The sequence below is a fragment of the Globicephala melas genome, chromosome 17, assembly GCF_963455315.2.
Source record: "Globicephala melas chromosome 17, mGloMel1.2, whole genome shotgun sequence".
NCBI lineage: Eukaryota > Metazoa > Chordata > Mammalia > Artiodactyla > Delphinidae > Globicephala > Globicephala melas.
Genome location: NC_083330.1, coordinates 8,377,322 through 8,397,657, shown reverse-complemented (window position 1 = coordinate 8,397,657; position 20,336 = coordinate 8,377,322). Strand labels below are relative to the sequence as shown.

General features: G+C 36.2%; 1 protein-coding gene across 7 annotated transcripts in view; it reads left to right on the top strand.

Annotated features, from left to right (window-relative positions):
• Positions 1 to 20,336, top strand: part of ASPH (aspartate beta-hydroxylase) — a 243,162-nt gene that overhangs the window by 31,995 nt on the left and 190,831 nt on the right. For 5 of the 7 annotated variants that reach the window (XM_060287666.1, XM_060287664.1, XM_060287663.1 and 2 more), the window contains exons 2-4: positions 2,455 to 2,604; positions 4,035 to 4,079; positions 5,746 to 5,814. In XM_060287666.1, coding sequence (XP_060143649.1) covers positions 2,455 to 2,604; positions 4,035 to 4,079; positions 5,746 to 5,814 — 264 coding nt within the window. Of the gene's footprint in view, positions 1 to 2,454; positions 2,605 to 4,034; positions 4,080 to 5,745; positions 5,815 to 10,294; positions 12,592 to 20,336 lie in introns of those variants that run through there. The other 2 variants (XM_060287670.1, XM_030859675.2) reach the window with 2 other exon arrangements.

Sequence of the window (20,336 nt, the reverse complement as noted above, 5' to 3'; positions counted from 1 at the left end):
AATAAGTAGCCAAGGGAGGAACATCCTTAGTCACTATTATAGTTCCATATTTAGAAGGCATTATTCTTTTTTTTTTTTTTTTTGCGGTACGCGGGCCTCTCACTCCTGTGGCCTCTCCCGTTGCGGAGCACAGGTTCCGGACGCGCAGGCTCAGCGGCCATGGCTCACGGGCCCAGCCGCTCCGCGGCACGTGGGATCTTCCCGGACCGGGGCGCAAACCCGCGTACCCTGCATACAGTCTTAAACAATGTCTTCATGTTTGTAGAAGTTCAGTAAATTAAACATACAACACTGTTACTGAATCTGTGGCGCTCCCCTTCCCACAGAAGCTATTTCTTTTCTTTTTAAAAATTATAGTGGTGCTTTATTTTATATTGTTCTTCGTATAACTTCTATCCTTAAGACACATAAAATTTTGGAAATCATCATTTTCCCTCACCAGCACTGCAGACAGTTTTCACCCAGTCTCCACTCCGGTGACTATGTTCAGATAATAAAACAGTGGAGCCTATTTTAAGTGGATTTAATAAGTAACATTGTGATCTGTGCCCAGCAGGTATTTTTTTAAATGTGTAAGTTATGTTTTTATATAGCCAGCTTTTAGGAGACTTTTAATAGATCACGTGAGGAAAAAGAAAAAGAAAAGAAACGGATCAGGTGGCCGGATCTTATTTGGTAAAGCATACTTTTGTAAGTTCACCATGTGATTATTCATAAATCTGGCCCTTATTGATGGGTCTGTTAATATTTAAAGAACACTAGAAAAGGAAATTGACTTTTTCTTTAAGAAGGAATTTTGTTTTATTTTAGTTCACCAATTTATATACTTAAATATAGGTATATAAGTAAATATGTGTATGTTTGAGTGTGTATATCCACAAACATAACGTACACACTCTAAGACTGATTCAGTTTTTATGACCCCTTTTGAAAAGTTGATCTAGTGGTTGGTTTAAAAAACATGTATATCTTTTTAACAAGAAGAATTGATAGTATGTTCTTGATTTAAGCCACTGGAAAATTACTACCAGTATTCCCTAATTAGAACTGGATTTAGGAATCAGGAAGCAGGTTTTAGATGAGAGCTAGTGAGGTATCTGAAATCATGTAATTTGGCCCATTCATATGGAGCAAGGAATTCAGGACCATAGAAGTCAGGGCTTATTCCTGGCTCGACCCACCTTATACTGGTGGCTTTGGGTGAACCATTTCATCATTTTTCTATAAAACAGAGATGATTATTCCCGTCTTTACCCCCAGTGTTGTAGTGGACACTTGGAAATATTTGGGGGTGTTTTTGTTTGTCATAATTGCTGGGAGCTACTTACCTGTGGGACCAGAGGAAACCAGAAATGCCAGCTGCCCTGCAGTTTGAGGAACAGTCGCACAGGATGAAGAATTGTCCTGTTTAAACCCAGAAACATCCTCTTGAGAAACACTGACAGGACCCTTGTGAGAATCGCATGCACGTAGAGGAGGTAATGTGCTCCACCAGCGGAAGATAGCATCCTACTTTCCTACTTGCTTGATAAATTTTTCCTTTTCCCAAAGGGCATGTTGAGATATGACATATTCTTCTAATTTATTTATTAATATTTAATATTTATCATATTCCTTTTTAAGAGAAATTTGAGTTTTATGGTCCTTTTAAGGACAGTGTTGACCATTTTCTCTTAATATTACTTGGCTGTCATTATTTTTGTTTATTTTTGGCCGTACGAGTATTTCCAGAAGAGTATAAAGTATATTAAACATATCAAATGTGATATATGACACTTCTGGTGGACAGCACTTTACAAAACTGTGTCCTACGTCGAGACCAATTATGAAAACCTTTCCCTTTTTCCCTGGGTCCCAATGGATCTTGTGGAGGTGGACTGAATTGCACTGTTTGGCTTCTCTTCTTCCCTGACCTCTGTTTCCTATAAATAGTTTCCTTCCTTTATCTCTGTGTCTCTGGCTAAGAATATGAAGCGTTTTGCGGGGAGCTTCTTCTATGGCAGTTACAGTTTTCAAGATTCTACAGAAACTAAATGCGACAGGAAAAATAAAGGCTTTGGCTACATTTATGATCTCTTTAAGTTGTTGATATGCTCTGAACTTTGAAGGAGGTTATATTTAGGTCGTTTAGATAAAGAACTTGGAAGGAATACACATATCAATTTTTATTTTAAAAAAATCGCTAGCCCATTAGTAGTTTATTTCTCTCGTTACTTAGAAGTTAGGGTCATACATATGTGGTATTGAGGCTAAGCATAGTCTTTTCCATTTTTAAAATCTTTATTTTGTGTAACATGATTTAAGAATTTAAGTGAAAACTATTGATAGTTTTGAAGTGATTTACCACTGGAAGTACTCACAAATTCCTGGAGAAATATTTCAGTGAAAAGAGGTTCAATAAAGTGTTTTCTTCTTATATAATGACATTGTCTGTCTGTTTTATTTTTTTAACAGAGACAAAGCATGGAGGACACAAGAATGGGAGGAAAGGAGGACTTTCTGGAAGTTCGTTTTTCACGTGGTTTATGGTCATTGCATTGCTCGGAGTCTGGACATCGGTAGCTGTGGTCTGGTTTGATCTTGTTGATTACGAGGAAGTGCTGGGTAAGGATTTTCATATTGTTTCTTATTGGTACTGTCAATTCTGTAGCCTCTCAGTGGTTCTCAGTAGGGAAGGAACAAAAGGGGATGTTATCAGGGTTACCTCGCTGTGGTACTTTCAACTTCTTTGAACATGATCTGTCATAGAAAAAAATAGGCTTTATATTGTCTATATATCACACCAAAAAGTTTTAACAGTACGTACTCTCACGACATGCAGTACTCTATAATTTCTATTCTATTTTGTTGTATTATGAATTTTTAAAATACTTGTCAGGAGCCACTGAATTTATTTAAGGACCCATGAATGGATCATAAACACAATTTGCAAGACCCTGCCTTGAAGAGAGCATTTCCAAGCACACGCCTCTGTGTCCTTGTTGGAACTGTTGTGTGTGGATGTGAGTGTGTGTGTGCGTGCATGTGCATGTGTAGGTGTGGCCTGTAGGATGTTCTGAGGAAATTGCTGTGTTATTTCTGATAGTTGTCTTCCTTTCCTCTCCATTTCCTTTTCTCTCCCCATAATCACTGCAGTTTTTCACGGTTTTTTACGTTCATGATTCTTTATAATTTTTGGAGTCATACTTTTTTTTTTGTTTCACCTGACCAAGTCTCTTTTTGTAATTGAGATAAAATTCAATATTGTAAATGTGTAAAAATGTACAGTTCACTGTTTTTTAACATATAATTTTGTGCTGTCATCATTATTAATTTCAGAATATTTCCATCCCCCTCTCCTTCTTGTCTCCTGGCAAGCACTAATACACTTGGTGTATTTGCCTATTCCGGACATTTCACATAAATGGAATCATACAATACATGGCCCTTCGTGTCTGTTGTTTTGCACTTAGTGTGATGTTTTCAGGGTTTGGTATTTACTCCATTTTATGGATGAATTATGTTCCATCGTGTGGATTCACCACATTTTGCTCATCCATTCATCATGGATGGACATAGGGGTTATTTCCACTTTTGGGCTGTTGTGAGTAAATGGCCTTCCTTTCTAATAATCCAGTGAAAGATGTGGACCTTTTCACTGAAAAAAATGCATACTTTTCTCCGTATGTACAGTCTCACAGGGAAAATCCCCTCCCTTCCATAGACCGTTCTGCACTTTTGCTTTACTTATTAGTTTATAGCCAGCCATCTTTCCGGGGGGAAAGGCAAAGAATAACAAAACACACATGTAATCTGCCTTTTGTTAAAGCTTTTTACTTTTATTATTGTACTTCGAGGAAAGTGCCTCCGAGTAGATTGGTAAGAGTGATAGAGGAAGAATTTTAGTTTGGAGATGAACTTCTGAGTAGGTCTGTGCTTTTGTTAACTTATGTTGATGATGTTGCGAAGCAAAGTCTATCAGACAAAAGAAGAGATTTAGAAGATGTGTACATGTAAGCTCAAGTAACAATTTTCGTGTTTTTGTATGCATGCAGCCAAAGCAAAGGACTTCCGTTATAACTTATCAGAGGTACTTCAAGGTAGGCTATTGGAGATGCCTTTTAAGTCTACTTGTGTTAGTCTCTAAAACCTCATCCTTGGGCTACTATTTTAGTTATCACCTGCATCAGAGAATGTAAGTGGTAGGACCAATTTTCCCTCTTAAATTTGTGAGAAAGTATAGTATTTTCTGTCTTTTTATTGTTATTTGAACTCTGTGCTATACGTAGCCTCAACTGCAGACCAGCGCTTTTCACTTATATTTTCTTAGCTATAGAAATGATAACTTCCTTATGTCTACATTATCATTGTTATTGTCACTTTCAACGTGTATGTGCTTTGTCATTCAGACTTCTACATAGCAGGTTAACAATATTTTCCTAAGTGGAACAGGGCTCTGGGAGGGTCTAGGTTGGTCATAGCAACTCTACTCCCAAAGATCTTCCTGCTGTTGTGCAATGTTTTAACTTCTTTTTTTTTTTTTTTTTTAACATCTTTATTGGAGTTAACTTAGTTTTTATTTTAAAATGGTGGCAGTAAGGAGGGAAAGTGGCGGGGGATGGTGGTGGTGGGATGAACTGGGAGATCGGAATTGACATATATACACTAACATGTATAAAATAGATAACTAATAAGAACCTGCTGTATAAAAAAATAAATAAAATTCTAAAATTCAAAAAAAATAAGTAAAAATAAAAGCATTGCTTAAACAAACAAAAATGGTGGCAGTGCTGCCAACTGGTGTTTTAGTACTGATGCTGTATTTGTAAATGTGGTTTAAATATTGCTATTTAAAATATTGTTGTTTAAAATGTTAAATTAATAAGTCTCTTCACAGCCATTGTCCAATGATGAATTATAAACTGTGTTGATTTTAGGATGTTTTTAGGGAACTGAATGTATTTGACTTATATTTGAAATGCTGAATAGTGCTCTGAGATGATAAAGTTAAAATACACAGTTACTGTTCTTGAAGGAGGAAGTCTGCTAGTATTGTCTTCTCAGCTTGTCTGTTCTAAGCCTTATTTTTTTTCTTAGTAGTAGGTGGCCAGTGCTAATTACATTTTTAAGTAGGATAAGTGTAAGTTTTCCTTTGTAGTTTCAAAAAGCCAGTTTTACATACTTTATTTCCAGAAGTCTGTTTTTAAAGGTTGATTCATGATGCTTCTGTCATAAATCATTATTATGAAACGTAAAATTAATCATCCTCTTATTTTTAGTCCTTATACTCGATGTTATATATGGTCTTTATTTGAGGCTCAGTGGGTGTTCTTTTGTTTTGAGTATTAATGGTGTGAGGAACTTCTATACTTTAGAAACATTAAATTTCATGTAACTGTTAGAAATGGATCTGTATTATTCCTTATGTATGTTGAAAATTTTACCTAAAATATTTTTAGCAGTAAAGTTAAAAAAAACTACTCTGAAATGATTAAATCTCAGGGTATTGTTAAGCCCTTAAAGAAAATATTATCTGAGTTATATTTCTTAGATTTGTTAGGTGAATATTTCCTCAATCTCTAAGTGAACTGCCTTCATTTTTAAGTGAGATTATCATTAGCACGGCTTTTAAGGATGAAAGGAGCAAAGAGTTGCATTGATTGGTTGCATTAATGGCCGATATGCAGGACTGTAAGAAATAGTAACACCTTATTAAATTTGTTTTTCCTTTTGTTCCCATATCCGTCTTTCCTTCCCCTCTTATAGGAAAACTGGGAATCTATGATGCTGATGGTGATGGAGATTTTGATGTAGATGATGCCAAAGTTTTATTAGGCAAGTACACATTTTTTTTTTTTAATTAGTGGTGCTAAAATGTTGGAAGCAAAATAATATCAGGTTGGCCAAATGAACCTTTTGGCCAACCCAATATTTTAGCTTTAGTAATGTTTGTGTCAGTCATTTCCATTTTATGAAAGATATTTTCCCACTTAAATCATTTATTTCATTCTTGTTGGGATGTTGAATGGCTTAATTATTTTTCTATAAACTCTCACATTTCAATTTACTGTTACAAATGGATAAGTGTATAGCTCCTGCACAGATATAAGTAATATAATTTCATATGTGTTTTTAGATTTAAAGCACTTTATATTCTGAACATAACATTTGAACATGTAGATAATGTCCTAGTCTGCTTTCACATATGGTAATGGTGACCATTCTTTAGCATCATTTGACATAATTCAATGTCCATTTGAAAATGTAAATTTCTGAAGGCTTACATAAATTCATTCTGAAATAAAATAGTGGTAGTAAACATCTTATAATGTCCTATGACTATTTGAAAGGTAACATTAAAATATAAACTAGTAGTCTTTGGCCAGGTTTCTTGATTTTTTTTAAGTCTTGGACCCTTCTCTTTTATCACCAGAATTACCCGTCTTTATCATTGAGTTTTTTTATAATAGATAAAGATGTGATATTCCTTCATTTAATTTTAAAATAGTCTCATACTAGAAAGGATGGTGCTAATTTTAATATGCAAATTTTATATAATCTGGCCTGGTGAGATATTATTTCTGCTTGTTAAACAGCATCCTTTCCTTTGTTGTAGTATGTAGTGTAATATGCATTAAAACATTTCATACTAAAGTCTTTAGAAAAATAACAAATATGGCAAGGTTTACATACTAAGCTTAATAGAATAATGGCACAGATTCTTCCTAGACACACAATTTTGTGTATATTTTATGGATATGAAAAAAATGGGAGATACATCTGTATTGAAGGGTAATAAAACATCTTAATTTTGACATTGTTTTCTTGTTACTGCTCAGTGAGAACTATATTTGCTACTTAACAGTGAAAGCTTCCTATACCCATGGAATTTCTTTTCCTGTCTTAACCGTAGTAGAATTTTCTATACAATTTTGACATTATATATCTAAATTTGGGTTTCTATAAATATGGTAAATTCTCAGAAGACTATAATCCTAGGCCTGCGTAAGAAAGAAGATTACATAGACCTTATTTCAGAATGATGCTAATTTGCATGCCTATAAGTGGTTTGTTACTTCATTTTGTTACTTTTCTTTAAATGACAGATTCTGAATAGCAAAGCTTTTTATTTAAAAATAACTTCATGTGAGCCGTTGCCTCATTTTTAGAAATAATATTACTTATCTACTGTATTTGTTGATTTTTTTAAGGGGGCAGGTGCTTAAAATCAGCTATCTTGGTCTGTCAGGAAATGTCAACTATTAAAAATTAAAACATGTTATTTCTTCTACAGCACACATTGATTTCTATTGCAAACTTACATTAATAACTTGATTTTTAGTATTTTAGATTTCAAAAATGTATTCCCCTTAATATTTTTAAGCAACCGTTAAGAGTTTAATTAATTATAATTTAGAACATTACCATTTGTGGGTAGCCACATATGTGGTATGGGCAAATGGTAACTTGTTCCTTTTGCAAGAATCATATACTTGGAGACAGAACTCAGTTGGTGAATCTGAGTGTTCATTTGGTCATTTGACTATTAAATGCGCAAAGGCTAAGATAAACTATTTTACTGTATGTACAAATTCGCAGTTGGCTTGTGGCTTTGGTAAAGATGAAAGAAACTAATGTAAGCTGTTTGTCCTCTGACCTTATTCTGTAGTGTTTGAATTCTCTGCATGAAATACAACCTTGATGGGAATTGAATTTTATGACTAAGGTTCTTTTCTACTTTGTGAGGTTATTGTAGCCTAGTTGTGCCTCTATTACTGGTGGATGGTTGCAAGAACCAGGTGAAATTCTGGCCTTGCTGGGCTCTGTATGTTCAGGGAGAGATTACGGGGGAGCAGATTCAGTGAGTGTGTACCCTAAAAGGAGCCAGATCTCTGGGGTACGTTCTCATTGGAGAAGCAGTTCAAGGTTAATGGCCTTGAATTAAGGCAGAGGGAATCCCTGGGGAGGGATGAAAGTAGAAAGTCAGAGATTGGGTGAGAGCTTGGCATGGCAGGTGTGGTAATAGTTATGCTGAACTTCCATAGGTTTGGATTTCTCTCATTAGTATTTCTTTCTGGAGTCTTAAATTTGCATATATCTAAATTTGATCAATTTGAGGAAATGTACACGTTCATGTTTACATTTCCTTTACATTTCAAAGTTTGCTTTTCTTATGAACTATAAAGAGAATGAAATATGGGAGTAAATCAAGATCAATAGGCATCATTAAGTTTATTACTTCTGGCCACGGCCCTGACAGTATACTTTGAAAATATTCTAAGCCTGGTCTTGTTTACATTCCTTCCTACTTTTGTGGCCCAATTATCTAAACTAAAATGTCTTTGATTTTGGTTTGGATGATCGAAAGCTACATTGTCTCATAATGTATTCTTTGAAAACTTGTTTCCCAAATAAATCCATAGGAAAGAGGACTAAATTCTGAGTAGCATTTTCTTAGAGTCACACCACCTGTGGATTCCATAGTTATCCTTTTCCACCTAGCTGCCACCAGCTATGGCCAGAGAACAAAAGGGAAGGCAGTCCCTGGAGCCTTGACAAGCATTTGTGGACTTGACAGATGCCTGAGTGAGCAGTAGGGAAGGGAGGGCTGGATCTTGCCCAAAGGCAGGCACATGTTGCTCTTTGGTTCAGGCCTTTTCTTAGAGGATAAGGAATTATAAACCCAGAACATATTTTCTTTTTCTCTTTGGACTAGTACTTTTGTCTTAAGAACCACAGAAACGTTGCATAGTTGGGGAATCAGTTTTGCCCAGATACTTTTGCATATTCGTTGCATCCTTCATCCTGTCATGCTGAAGGGTGGTAAAGTTTTGTATTTTATATTCAATACTTGGAAGTACTTGTATCGGAAAATGGAGAAAAAGAAAAATGTTTATTCTAAGTATACAGCCGTAGAGTGTTTGGACAAGGAGAAGAAATAGTGTTATTCCCACAGGGGCTTGGGGGGGAATACAGATCTCTGTTCACAGCACTTGTCAACTGTTCAGTTCAGTGAAGAAACATGCTGGGTTGGTCAGAAAATAATTTAAATACCGACTGAAGTTTGTGGGGTTCCCCCCCCCCATGCATGAAGAATGGCGCAGTGTAGTTCTTCTATGGACTAATGTGGGGAAAATTCACTATCATCTTTAACATTAAACTAGTCGTCGTATTATTATCCCTTACTGCCGATCTTGATTGCTGGTAGTTATGCTGTGTGGACAAATTCTGTGTTGTCAGAGCCAGAAATACCAGATTAGGTGGTTATAATCCGAACAGCTCTAAAATCGCAGATGTGCACATTTCTCACAGCCTGTCTTTTTCTTTTTTTTCTCCTCAAAATTATGGAACTTACTGTATAGAACTTGACAGTTCTACTGGTGGACTTCGATACCTCCTGGACCCAAGAGACCAGTCTTACCCAAAGCCAGTTCTTCACAGGAAAAAAACAAATGATAAAAACGATATATACACTGCTTTCTTTCCATATGGGGGCCTGGGATCTTTGCAGTAGAAGCTAATTCCGTGAGCTGATAGGGAGAGAACTCTGGAATGTTCCTGTTGCAGGTGACTGGCCTTGATCACATCTCATATTGGTAGGCTGAGCGAATTGTTATTAATAGCTGACTCTTATTATTGGTCAGAATGACAGGACCACAAGTCAGTAACCAGAGCATTGTAGAGCTAACAGTTTCTAGTTTTAAAATTTAAGTTGTTTATCTGGTATAATTTGAGCACGTTGGTGCCCATCTGTGGAGGCTGAACAGTTACCCTGCTAGTCATATCAATTCCAGAGTTTCCTAAACTAACTGCAGCTCCTAAAGGGAAGAGTTTGAGGAAATGAACATTTCTGTTTTCAGTGAATATTTATTGATATATGTAAGTGTTTGTATAATCAACTCTCGATAATATCTGGGTGCTACATGGGCAAATGTGGGGCTTGTCGGAAGTGTCTTTTTTTATCCTCATACGACTTTCACTCACTTTTCCCGTTGAAGTTGGTCAGTCTGTTTTGGCTGATACAATCTTGTGGTTTTTTTGGCTCTCAATTCTCTGATGAGAGAAAGGCAAACCCGGTTAGGGGCTGGTAGGAAGGGTGAGGATTGGTCAAATTGCTTTTCCTTTAGTCCATATGATTGAGAGTTGATTGTAAGGTGTGCATCTTAACCGATTTCTTTATTTTCCAAAATACCTTTTCTGTAAACTTCCTTGACCATGATGCACATCCTTTTTGAGATCACTCTTCCTCAACTTCTTTTTTCCACCTAACTGCTCTCCTTATTTTCTCTTTCTCTCTTCCTTTATTCTTATGTAGGCCTGACCAAAGATGGCAGTAATGAAAATATTGATTCTCTTGAGGAAGTCCTTAATATTTTAGCAGAGGAAAGTTCAGATTGGTTTTATGGTTTCCTCTCATTTCTCTATGATATAATGACTCCTTTTGAAATGCTAGAAGAAGAAGAAGAAGAAAGCGAGACCACAGATGGCGTTGATGGTACGTCACAGAATGAAGGGGTTCAGGGAAAGACTTGCGTCATCTTGGATTTACATAACCAGTAACTTTGATGCAGGGACTGAAGTCACTGGCTTGTGAACCCCCGAAGCAAAATCTCCTTTTTCTTTCTTTCCTTTGCTCATCCAGGGCTTAACATGCAGTGGGGCAGCTGCGATCGGACAATACAAGGCAACTGTGTCATCTTTTCCCCAGTACAGCGCCTAGCTGGTCCCTTGCTTGGCTTTCCCACTTGAGGAAAGCGGTACCCCCTCATTCTCCTACTGGTCCACAAAGTGCATTGAGAATGATGTTCTTGGTAGTATAATTGGTTTCTGTATCGTTTTGTTTCAACTCATGTACTCGCTGAACTAAATTCAGAAACTTAATAGCACATTGTTTTGTGATTAACCCTTGCTGCTTGTCCTTCTAACACGCTATTCATTAAGATGATTATAGTGGAATTAATTATAAAAATATTTCTAGCATGATACATAAATTCAGTGCTTCTCTGTTGTTCTTTAACATGACTGATGTGTAAAACGATGGTCCTTTAAAAGGCTGATTTTTTTCTTTAATTGTAATTTGTTTAGGTTGATTTGTCAGACAGGTTGATACAAATTTCAGTGTAAAATTCTGTATTAATGGTGCTTTTAAAATAATTTGAAAATAACCTCATATTTTTGCCTTAGGGTAGTTCAGTTACTGTATTCAGATAGTAGTGTGTCTGAATCTTTCTGTCTGTGAAAGCAAAATTTATTTGAAATTTCATTTCCAAATAGACATCCAGAGAAAGTAATTTGTATTTTTTTTAAAGGAGGCATATTACACAGGAAGGAAAATGTCAGTATGTTATCTTAAATAATGTTGTACATATTAAAATTATTCATCCTAAATAACGGTCTTTTTCCATTTTTTCCTGTATTACCTTATTAATTGACCATCAACGTTGGCTTAGGTATATATGGTATATTAGGTATATATGGTTTTTATATTTGTAAATTAAATTTATTACAGTGGTAATTCTTTTTAGGAGAATCAATTTTTGCTGTTAGAAAACCTTAAAAACACCTTTGAATCAATTCATTTAAAATGAACTGCAAAAACAATGATAGCAAAAACAATTGTATTAGACAAATGTAACATGCATTTCTTAAAATGAGATTTCATTCATTTCCCACCTCAAACAGAGCTCTTATAGCTTAAGAGTGATAAGATCCAAGACCTTTGATTTCTTTTACCCTTTTTGGGAGTGGTGTTTCATGTTTTTACATCTCATTGAGCCTCTGTGAAACTTAGCCTAGCTTTGGTTCTTTATAGAGCTTAAAATTGGAAAATATTTGCATTTTTTAACATTTTATTTAACTATGATAATTTCTGCTTTTCAAATATTTATTCTTATTTTTTCCCATTTAATCAAGTTGCTTTCAGAAAGTAGATTATTCACCCATTTTTTCGGAAGGGAATATGACAAATTTAGTTTCTGTTTTAGAGCTCGCTCTTGCAGGCTTATCAAAATGAGAGCCTGAAAGTAAAAGTCTCGAATCAGAGCCCTGGAAGCACATCAACTTCCCCCTTGACTCAGCATTTACGTGTGTCGGGAAAACTGTCCAATTTGCTAATCTTAGTTTAAAAAAGCATTATTCAGTAGCTACTTTTGGAAATAGATACACGTGTTGTACATTGGACAGTGATCTCCTAACGCTTAAATAACTATTATAACCCTAGTTTGTCTTTTCCTGATTATTCAGGGACTGTGTTTCATTCTGTTAATGTTTCTGACAGCCCAAAGCTTCTGATTTTGGAATGTTAATATTTTGGAACAAATGAGTATGATTTAATAATGTTCTTTCTGAAAGCTTATGCAGTCTTTGCCTGTATTTATCATGTCTTGCACTTTGAATTTGAGTACTGTGACATATCAGAGCTCATTAGGTTTAAATTCAAAAGCAGTCTGAGGTCTCACTCAGAGAAATTCTCTTACACAAATGTCTGAGATTTGTTTTTTAAGGCAGTCTTGTTTCTTCATGCTTCATTGTTACTAACCCTAGAAGATGTTTGATCAGTTTATGAGAAGTAAATAATTAAATTTGTGTATTAAAAATGTTTGGAATCATTAATTTCTCATCAGGCTCTGCTTTTTTGTCATGCTACTAATGCACATTTTATGTACAGAAATTAATTATGCTGTATTCTTGTAAGTGAAAAATAAGGATGTGAGATTATAATTTGCCATTTCTTTGGTATCCCTTCTGATCAGCCCTTTTGAAAAGCCTCTGATGAAGGTAAAATCCAGGTAGCTGGTGAACCCCTGACTTCTGTGACTGCCTTCAACTTGTGCCTAATAAGGCTTGCTTTGGTGAGAAAATAAAATTATTTGCAAAACTGGTATAGAGTACTTTGAAGCTGAACAAAGTTGCTTTGCTTACATTTTGTTTATTATGTATGTTACAATTCTTAATCTTCTGAGGCTTTATTGTGTAATTTTCTGTTCGATCATAGAAATATTTTCCTAGCTTGTGTCTTTTAAGCTTAGAAACTTAGTTAAAAATGTAATCTGTACGTTTGAATGTTTATTTATGGTGAATTTTACATTGTACTGTATTTACTCTGCATTTCCACTTTGGAACAACCAAAGGCACTTTGAGGAATGTGCTCTGAGTTCAGATGCCCTTGTCTCCTCCGAGCTGCCCTTCCTCAGAGGAAAGTGCCGTTTGTCCAACTGAAAAGGCGCCGGGTTCTCTGGAATTTGGTACCAAAACAAGGAAGTGGCACTCAGGGGACTTGTTTTCTGCACTTTAGTTTCTTTCAGCTCTTATTTCCCCTGGGATGTGAGGGGTGACGTGTAAGTCAGTTGGAGAGGTGTCTTCTGGGTGCTGATCTTATTAAATCCCTGAGGCCCAGCTGCCGGCTCACTGCGTCATGCAGATGCCTTGGACTTAATGTGCTGGGTGATATCCTGCTTTTTCACCTTTTTCACTTGATTCTTTATTCTAGAAATTACCTCCCTGTCTTATAGAGCTGTATCCAGGCGTGTAAGAAAAACTGTTTTCTCTGCTTGAATTCTGGTTTGTTTTCATTTACAGTTAGCTAGACGGGGCAAAATGTTTCCTCGTGTGGCCTGATGTTTATAACTTTGGAGTATTAGTAAAGGCAGATAGAAGCATAGACAGTTATGAACTTGAACATCTGGAGTTATACCTTTGGGGGCTTGATACTCAGCAACCCTTTCGAAATCAGATTCTGGTCTATAAAACAAGTAAAACGTTTTCCGTGTTTTGAGCTGTGGAAATGTCTTTGATCACCATGCATATTTGGAGCACTTTTATAAAATCCAGTGACGCAGACTTTATTATCACAAGTCGATAGATGGAACACTGTGCTGAATTCTCTGCCTGTTATTTGTTGCCATAACTCTGTAATACACAGGAGTAGATATTAACTAAATTGTGAACTGTCTGAAGTTGGGAGTCAGGTTAGGCTGCGTTTGAATCCCTCTTCAAAGCTGAGCCCAACATAGGGTATTTATTAAATATTTGCTGGGGTTAGTCCCGGTGAGTGAGAACGTCAGGAGTTACCCATTGCATAATAAAACGCTGATTATTTTTTTAAACAGCTTAAATAAGTGAAAAAAATTATTGGATGTATTTTGTTTTCCAAGAGAAATGACACTTTGAAGTTCAGACAATAAACTGACCTGTGCTAGCTGAGGTCTTTGCATGATCTCTCTGCTGTCTCATTCGTAGTTGTGTCTGGATTTTATCTTTATTCAAGCTCTCAGTCTCTGGATGTAATCCCTTCTTAAACTTTTAGTCTTTCAGTCCTCTGATGTTCTGATCTTCCCTCATCCCAGAGGGTTGGAAGGTTTGTAGCTTCCTTTTTTCAAAAACGTCTGTGATAATATTGTTACGCCATCTATTTAAAAATAAAAAGGAAAATGGTGTAGCGTCTTGACTTGCGTTTTGCCAAGACTAGACTTATGTTCTAGAGCAAGTCTGCCTAGCTTGCAGAATCTTCTTTTAGGCGTTCAGGGCCTCATGTCTAGTCAATGTTGAAATAAATTATGATGCTTCGTACAGGGCAGCAGGCAGCTTCGAAACTGAGGCTCAGAGTGACTCATTGGTCTCACCAGGGATGGTGGGAGTGACTGGGATGACCTAAGTATGACATGATACTCAGCTGACCAATTCTGTGACCGACTTCCTGAAAGCCTGCAGCAGCTATAGTACTTGGATTTCTGTAATGGAGCCAGTCTCCTAAAATTGTGGTGAAACCGCAGGTCCAACCGTGATGCAGCGTTTTAATTACACACAGAACATTTCACTTTGAAAATGTGTGTGGGATAGTGGCCCTGAGGCAGTTGCCAAAATAATGTCAGTTACCTTAGGCAGCACCCTCAGGCTCTAAGGAGGTATATAAGACCTGCTTTTTCCAAATTTCTGTATAAGGATTACCAAATAGTCAACTTAGCTATTAACAGTAATCACCTTAAAACCATCAGAATAAACGCACAGGGCAAAAAAGAAGTAAACAACATGGTGATTACTTTTTTTTTTTTTTTTTGCCATTCTCTTTGACCGTAGCCACATCCTAATGGCTTGGGTTCCATTATCATTTCTCTACTCTGCACAGCATTTCTTTACTCTGAGAAGTGTTTTGAATGGTTCTTTCCTCTCTCATTGGTCATTTTTTTAGCAGCTGACCTTTGCCCTGTGTCTGCACCTCCTGCTTCTGGCCTCCTCCTTTCTCTCCCGCTGACTCAGTTTCTCTACCCTTAGACATGCCTTTGTTTCCTAGCCCTTAAAACATAGGAATGCAGATCAAATTCTTCAAACTCTTATTCCTTTTCTGCCCACTGAGAATCTTGGGAAACCCCATAGATGATCAGTTTTCTTCTAAGGAGGGAAGAGAGGCGGTGATGAGCAGCCCTGGGGTTTTGCTCACCCTTCTTTCTACCTGTTTTCTCATTGTAACATGACCGCCTCTTATACTCCTTGTAAAACTCTATATGGACATTTACTAATAAACAGAATTCAGTAGTGTCCTCATCCTAACCCTTTGTTCATTCCTTCCTTTCTACAACCGCTACTTTGACTTTTAGAATCCTGCATTTTCTATTCATTCATTCATTCATTCATTCCCTGCGTTTTCTTGACTCTCCCCTCTTTTTTTTGTTACTTACAGCCTCCTGTATTACCTTCTGTTTTCCAAGTGCTGTGCTTTCTTTCATGTTTATACTCTTTCCTTCAGAGACTGAATATGATGATTGTTGTTTAAATTATTAGTTCAGTCTTTGTCATGTCAAAAATATTGAAAAATGATTGAATATATTCTTTAAGTTCAGAAAAGACAGCTTAGGTTGATACTTTGGCATTTTATATAGTACAGTGGCACATTGTTAATTTGTATCACTTTAGGGATTTATACCCAAACTGGAAAAGTTTTAAATCAAGTACTTATTATATTTTCATGTTTCTGATCAGCTAATCTGATGTTGATCTAATATGTTGGCTTATTTATGTTAACTCTAGCCTTTTCATCAATATAGCTCTTTTGACTATATCATAATAATGGAGGGGTAGGGGGATAGTCCGATTCCCACCATTCTGCTTTTTAAGGGAAAATCCAGGCCTCCCCAGTCAAGAACATGCAGGAATCAGGAGGGGACATTAGCACCATTAAAATTGTATTTTGATGCGTTACGCTAATTTCTTTTGCACATTGGATAATACCCATGTATTTAAAAGTTGTCATTGCAAGAATAAGTTTGACATTTTACCTAAATAAACTTCCTTGGGGAGTGGTCCAAGATAGCGTTCGGTATTACACGGTGGTATGCTGTTTTTGCTAGAGTTTAAGAAAGAACTGGGCTTTGTCTGTGAAAATAGTTGTTAGACACACACACTGGTTTTGGTTATGTATGCATGTCAAGTAACTGGATAGATACAGACAGCCACATGGAACAGTTAATTCACGTTTCTGTTTTTAATGTAGTCATTGGTAAGGTACGCTAACACTTTTTTTCCAGAATGACAATGATGATATCTCAACCAAAATAAGTTGCCATTCTCAAATGAACTGTCTCATATGATGGAAACAACTTGCCATGAACAGAGACAGGGGAGGAGATTTAGGAGTGGAGGGTGATTCAAACAACAGAACAGGAGTAAAAAAATCTCATACTGGCAGTGGGAGTGTGATTATGGTTTTGAGAAACATACCGAGGGGGTTCCACAGTTTCCAGCAGGAATATGTGTGAAAGGGCTGAGGGGCTTTCTTGGGACACTTCAGACCTTAGTTGTAGGGTGACAGGTTGTACATGGTGCTGCCTCCACAGGGGATGAGCAGAAATCACCCTACCTCCTACCCTGGTGTCCCCAGGAAATGGATTGGCAACCTGGAATGCCACTTTGGGAAGTTTGCTGATACGTGAGTGTAAAATAACATTTATGTGACCAGGAGATAGAATTGGGAACATCAGTTGGTTGGCATGCTAAGTACAGGCTGGCTGGAAAAAGTGTACGGCGAGGTATGTGGTACTGATATTTGTTAGAAGGTTAAAAATAAACACATCAGAACTTCCATTTGCCTAGAGAAGAAATAGAAAGCCTTTGCAGAGTTTTTAGATGAAGAGTAAAAAAGTTAGTATATACCTCCATAATGGTATAATTCTTATTTACGTAATTTTTTATAAAGAAAGTTTGAAACTATGGGAGAAAAGCCATGATTAATTCAAACAGTAAAGAGTAAAATTCTATCAAAATATGCTATCCTTTTTTTGAGTGGCAGTGATAATTGAGTAGGGAAATAAGGTCCCCAGGTCCTTTCACCCCTGGTGCTTGTAATTGACCGTCTGTGTCCAAGCAGAAGTCCACTGACATCCAGGTACCACTGAGAGGGAAATGCCATTTCCTGTGGTAATTAGACATTTCTAAAGCCATCAATTCTTTCAGACCTAAGGCAGGTTGTGAAGTTGATTAAATCAATGATGTTTTTAAAATGCATTTTTCGGTTATAGGTAGTGAAAGTAAGGTTCTAAAATGACGTATGAATGATAGATATTTGTATGTTGCAGGAGTGTATTTTTTTAATGGTGAATTTAAGTAAATTTGTTTAATAGTTGCATCAATTTAAACTATTTTTTAGATACTTATTTTTTAATTACCTTAATATTTTCTGTTTGTAACATATTTTCATCTTGTAAACACCAACAGAAGGACCTGGTGGGGTAGCCAAGAGAAAAACCAAGGCTAAAGGTATTTTCTCTTTTTCAAATTAGCCTTGAGTGAATCAAGTTTAATGCTTGAAAATGCATGACAGTTTATAGATAATGTTTTGTAGATGCAGCTACTAATGCTAAACATTATTGCTTTTTGGTTTGGGTGCACCTTTGGTTGTAAGTAGTTTTATCAAGGTTTCATTAAAGAGTTTTCTGCCTCGGGCCTATAATTTTAAGTAATTTCCTTTTTCAGATTATCAAAACCTCGGAACAGTCTTTAAACTACACATTAAATTTACAGTATATACATCCTATCTACCTTCTAAAACTTTTCTTTAGTCTAAATTTTTGAGGTACTGTCGGAAATAAAGATGAGTTCATCAATGATTGATTTCCTTTTTCCAAAAGCTCTGATGATGCTGTCTTAGAGCACAATAAAAGCTAGTGGGACCACACTTGTAGTTTTCAGTAAAATGAAAACTTAGATTTCATTATGCCGGTATAGAATTTGCTGTGTTTGATATTTTGACTCATTAAAAATTATTACACCTGTCAACCATTCTGTATAGGCTAACAGCTTATTATTGCAGCCTTATTTTATATTCCTTTGGTTTTTCTCGTTTACTGTAAAGATTTCTGTACTTTAGGGAGAGGGGCATGGGGAAAGTGCATGCTTTTCTTCATAAACTTGTAATACTCTTTTGTGTTCAAGTGCTTGGCACATTGTATGTAGTTGGATTTTGGTGAAACATTAACAGGTGAGACTTTTACTATGTGATTTACAGGGTTTTGTGATTTGTATTTCAACTTTAAGATTAGGAACTTTTAATGTTTTAACTTTGATATCCCGCCTGAATAATTCCCAGGAAGAAAACCAGAATTTTTACCATTTTATTCTTATGTAAGTAATTATGAAATAAATGGCCAATAAAGTATAATTTGACTCCTTGATCTAGAGAGGCAAATTCAACATTAAAGATTTAATATTTTAAAAACTGTGTGCAAAGTAACACGTGCCAGCATTGCACCAGCCTTCTGCTCTTGCAGTGTTACTTATCTATGTTACTCTGAACGGCGTTGGGAAAGAATGAGGACTTTGAGGATGGTTGATGATTTATGAATTCTATTCTGTATTTTTACAAGGTTTTAATAAAATTGTCAGGAAGAATCGAATAACATTTTGTACTCTGAGTTTTACATGATTCTGATGGGCAGAAACATCTTCCACGTTTTATTATATTAAAGAAATCTTTCTCTTTTTTGTTTCTGCTTAAATGCTACATTATACAGTAAACACCTTGCTTCTCGTATGATTTCTTAATGAGGAATCAAGGAGGTGAAATTCAAAGCTTTTGCTAGCAGCACTGTTCAACTTTATGTAAAGCAGGTTGAAAGCAGCACCTCACGTGAGATTTGGGATCACCTGTATATTCCGTTTAATTGTTCTCTCTTCTGTGAGCATGGACAGCATAGATGTTGGCTTGGAGTGGCTCTACGTAAAATAACGGGAAATATACTTAAAGGAATACTGATTTCATAATGTTGAATAGAAGCAGAGAAGAAGTTCTCCTTGTCATCTTAGACACTGTAGATAACAAACTTAAAATTTTGTACTCATGGAAATTGTGTTTTTCTAAACTAAGAAAATTAAATGGTATTTAACTTTTCATTTGTGCGTTATATTTGTTTCCAAGGAATGCAAGCACAGATATTTTAAGGACATACTTTTTTTGTTAGAGCTAAAGACTTTTAAATTATCTTTGTACAAATACTTGCAAGCTATGGAAAATTTGTTCCTTTAATTATGTCAGTGTTCCTTTAATTATGTTGTCATAGCTGTGACATGTGAGTTGTTAACGCTCTGTGTAAAGTGCTGCCTTTATGGCTGGACTCATTTTATTAATATTGCATGTTAACCTTGTTCTGAGGCAAATCATACTATATTGCCAGCTGGGAAAGTGATGGCAAGTTTCTAGCATTTCTTTTATAGCTGATACTTCATAGAGGTTTGCAGCTGTTTTTAGCCAATTTAAAACTAGTGGATGAAAGTCACTTTTTGAATGATCATTTCATGTGTGTGGGGAGATAGAAAAAAAGACAATACTTTTGCACTAAGTTGCTGTCTATGAATTAAGAGATGACTTTCAATAAACATTTTTCCCTTTAATTGGAAAACCGGAAAGTTAAAGAACTCACTAAAGAAGAGCTCAAGAAGGAAAAAGAGAAGCTTGAGTCAAGGAGGGAAAGTAAGCATGAAGAGAGGAAAAGGGGCAAGAAAGAAAAGGAGGATGACCGGAAGGAGAAGAAAATTGCGGATTCAGTTGTCTCCAGGAAAGAGTCTCCTAGGGTTAAAAAGGACAAAGACAAGGAGAAAGCGGGACTAGGTAAAGGTACTAAAGCCAAGGAAAATAGGAAAAAATCAACGAATATCAAGGATTCTTCTGGTAAAGTGGCACCCAAAGACAAAGATGATAGAAAAGCAGGGAGAAGTTCTGCCAAACAGGCACACTTAGCAAAGGGGAGCAACGAGAAGAGAAAGAACTGAAGCTGCAGCAGCATCCCAGGAAGTGGTAACATTCTTCATCGTGATTTGCTGCTGAAGGGCATAGAAAACTTGGTATTGCTCTGGTTGGGGAAGATGTGTCA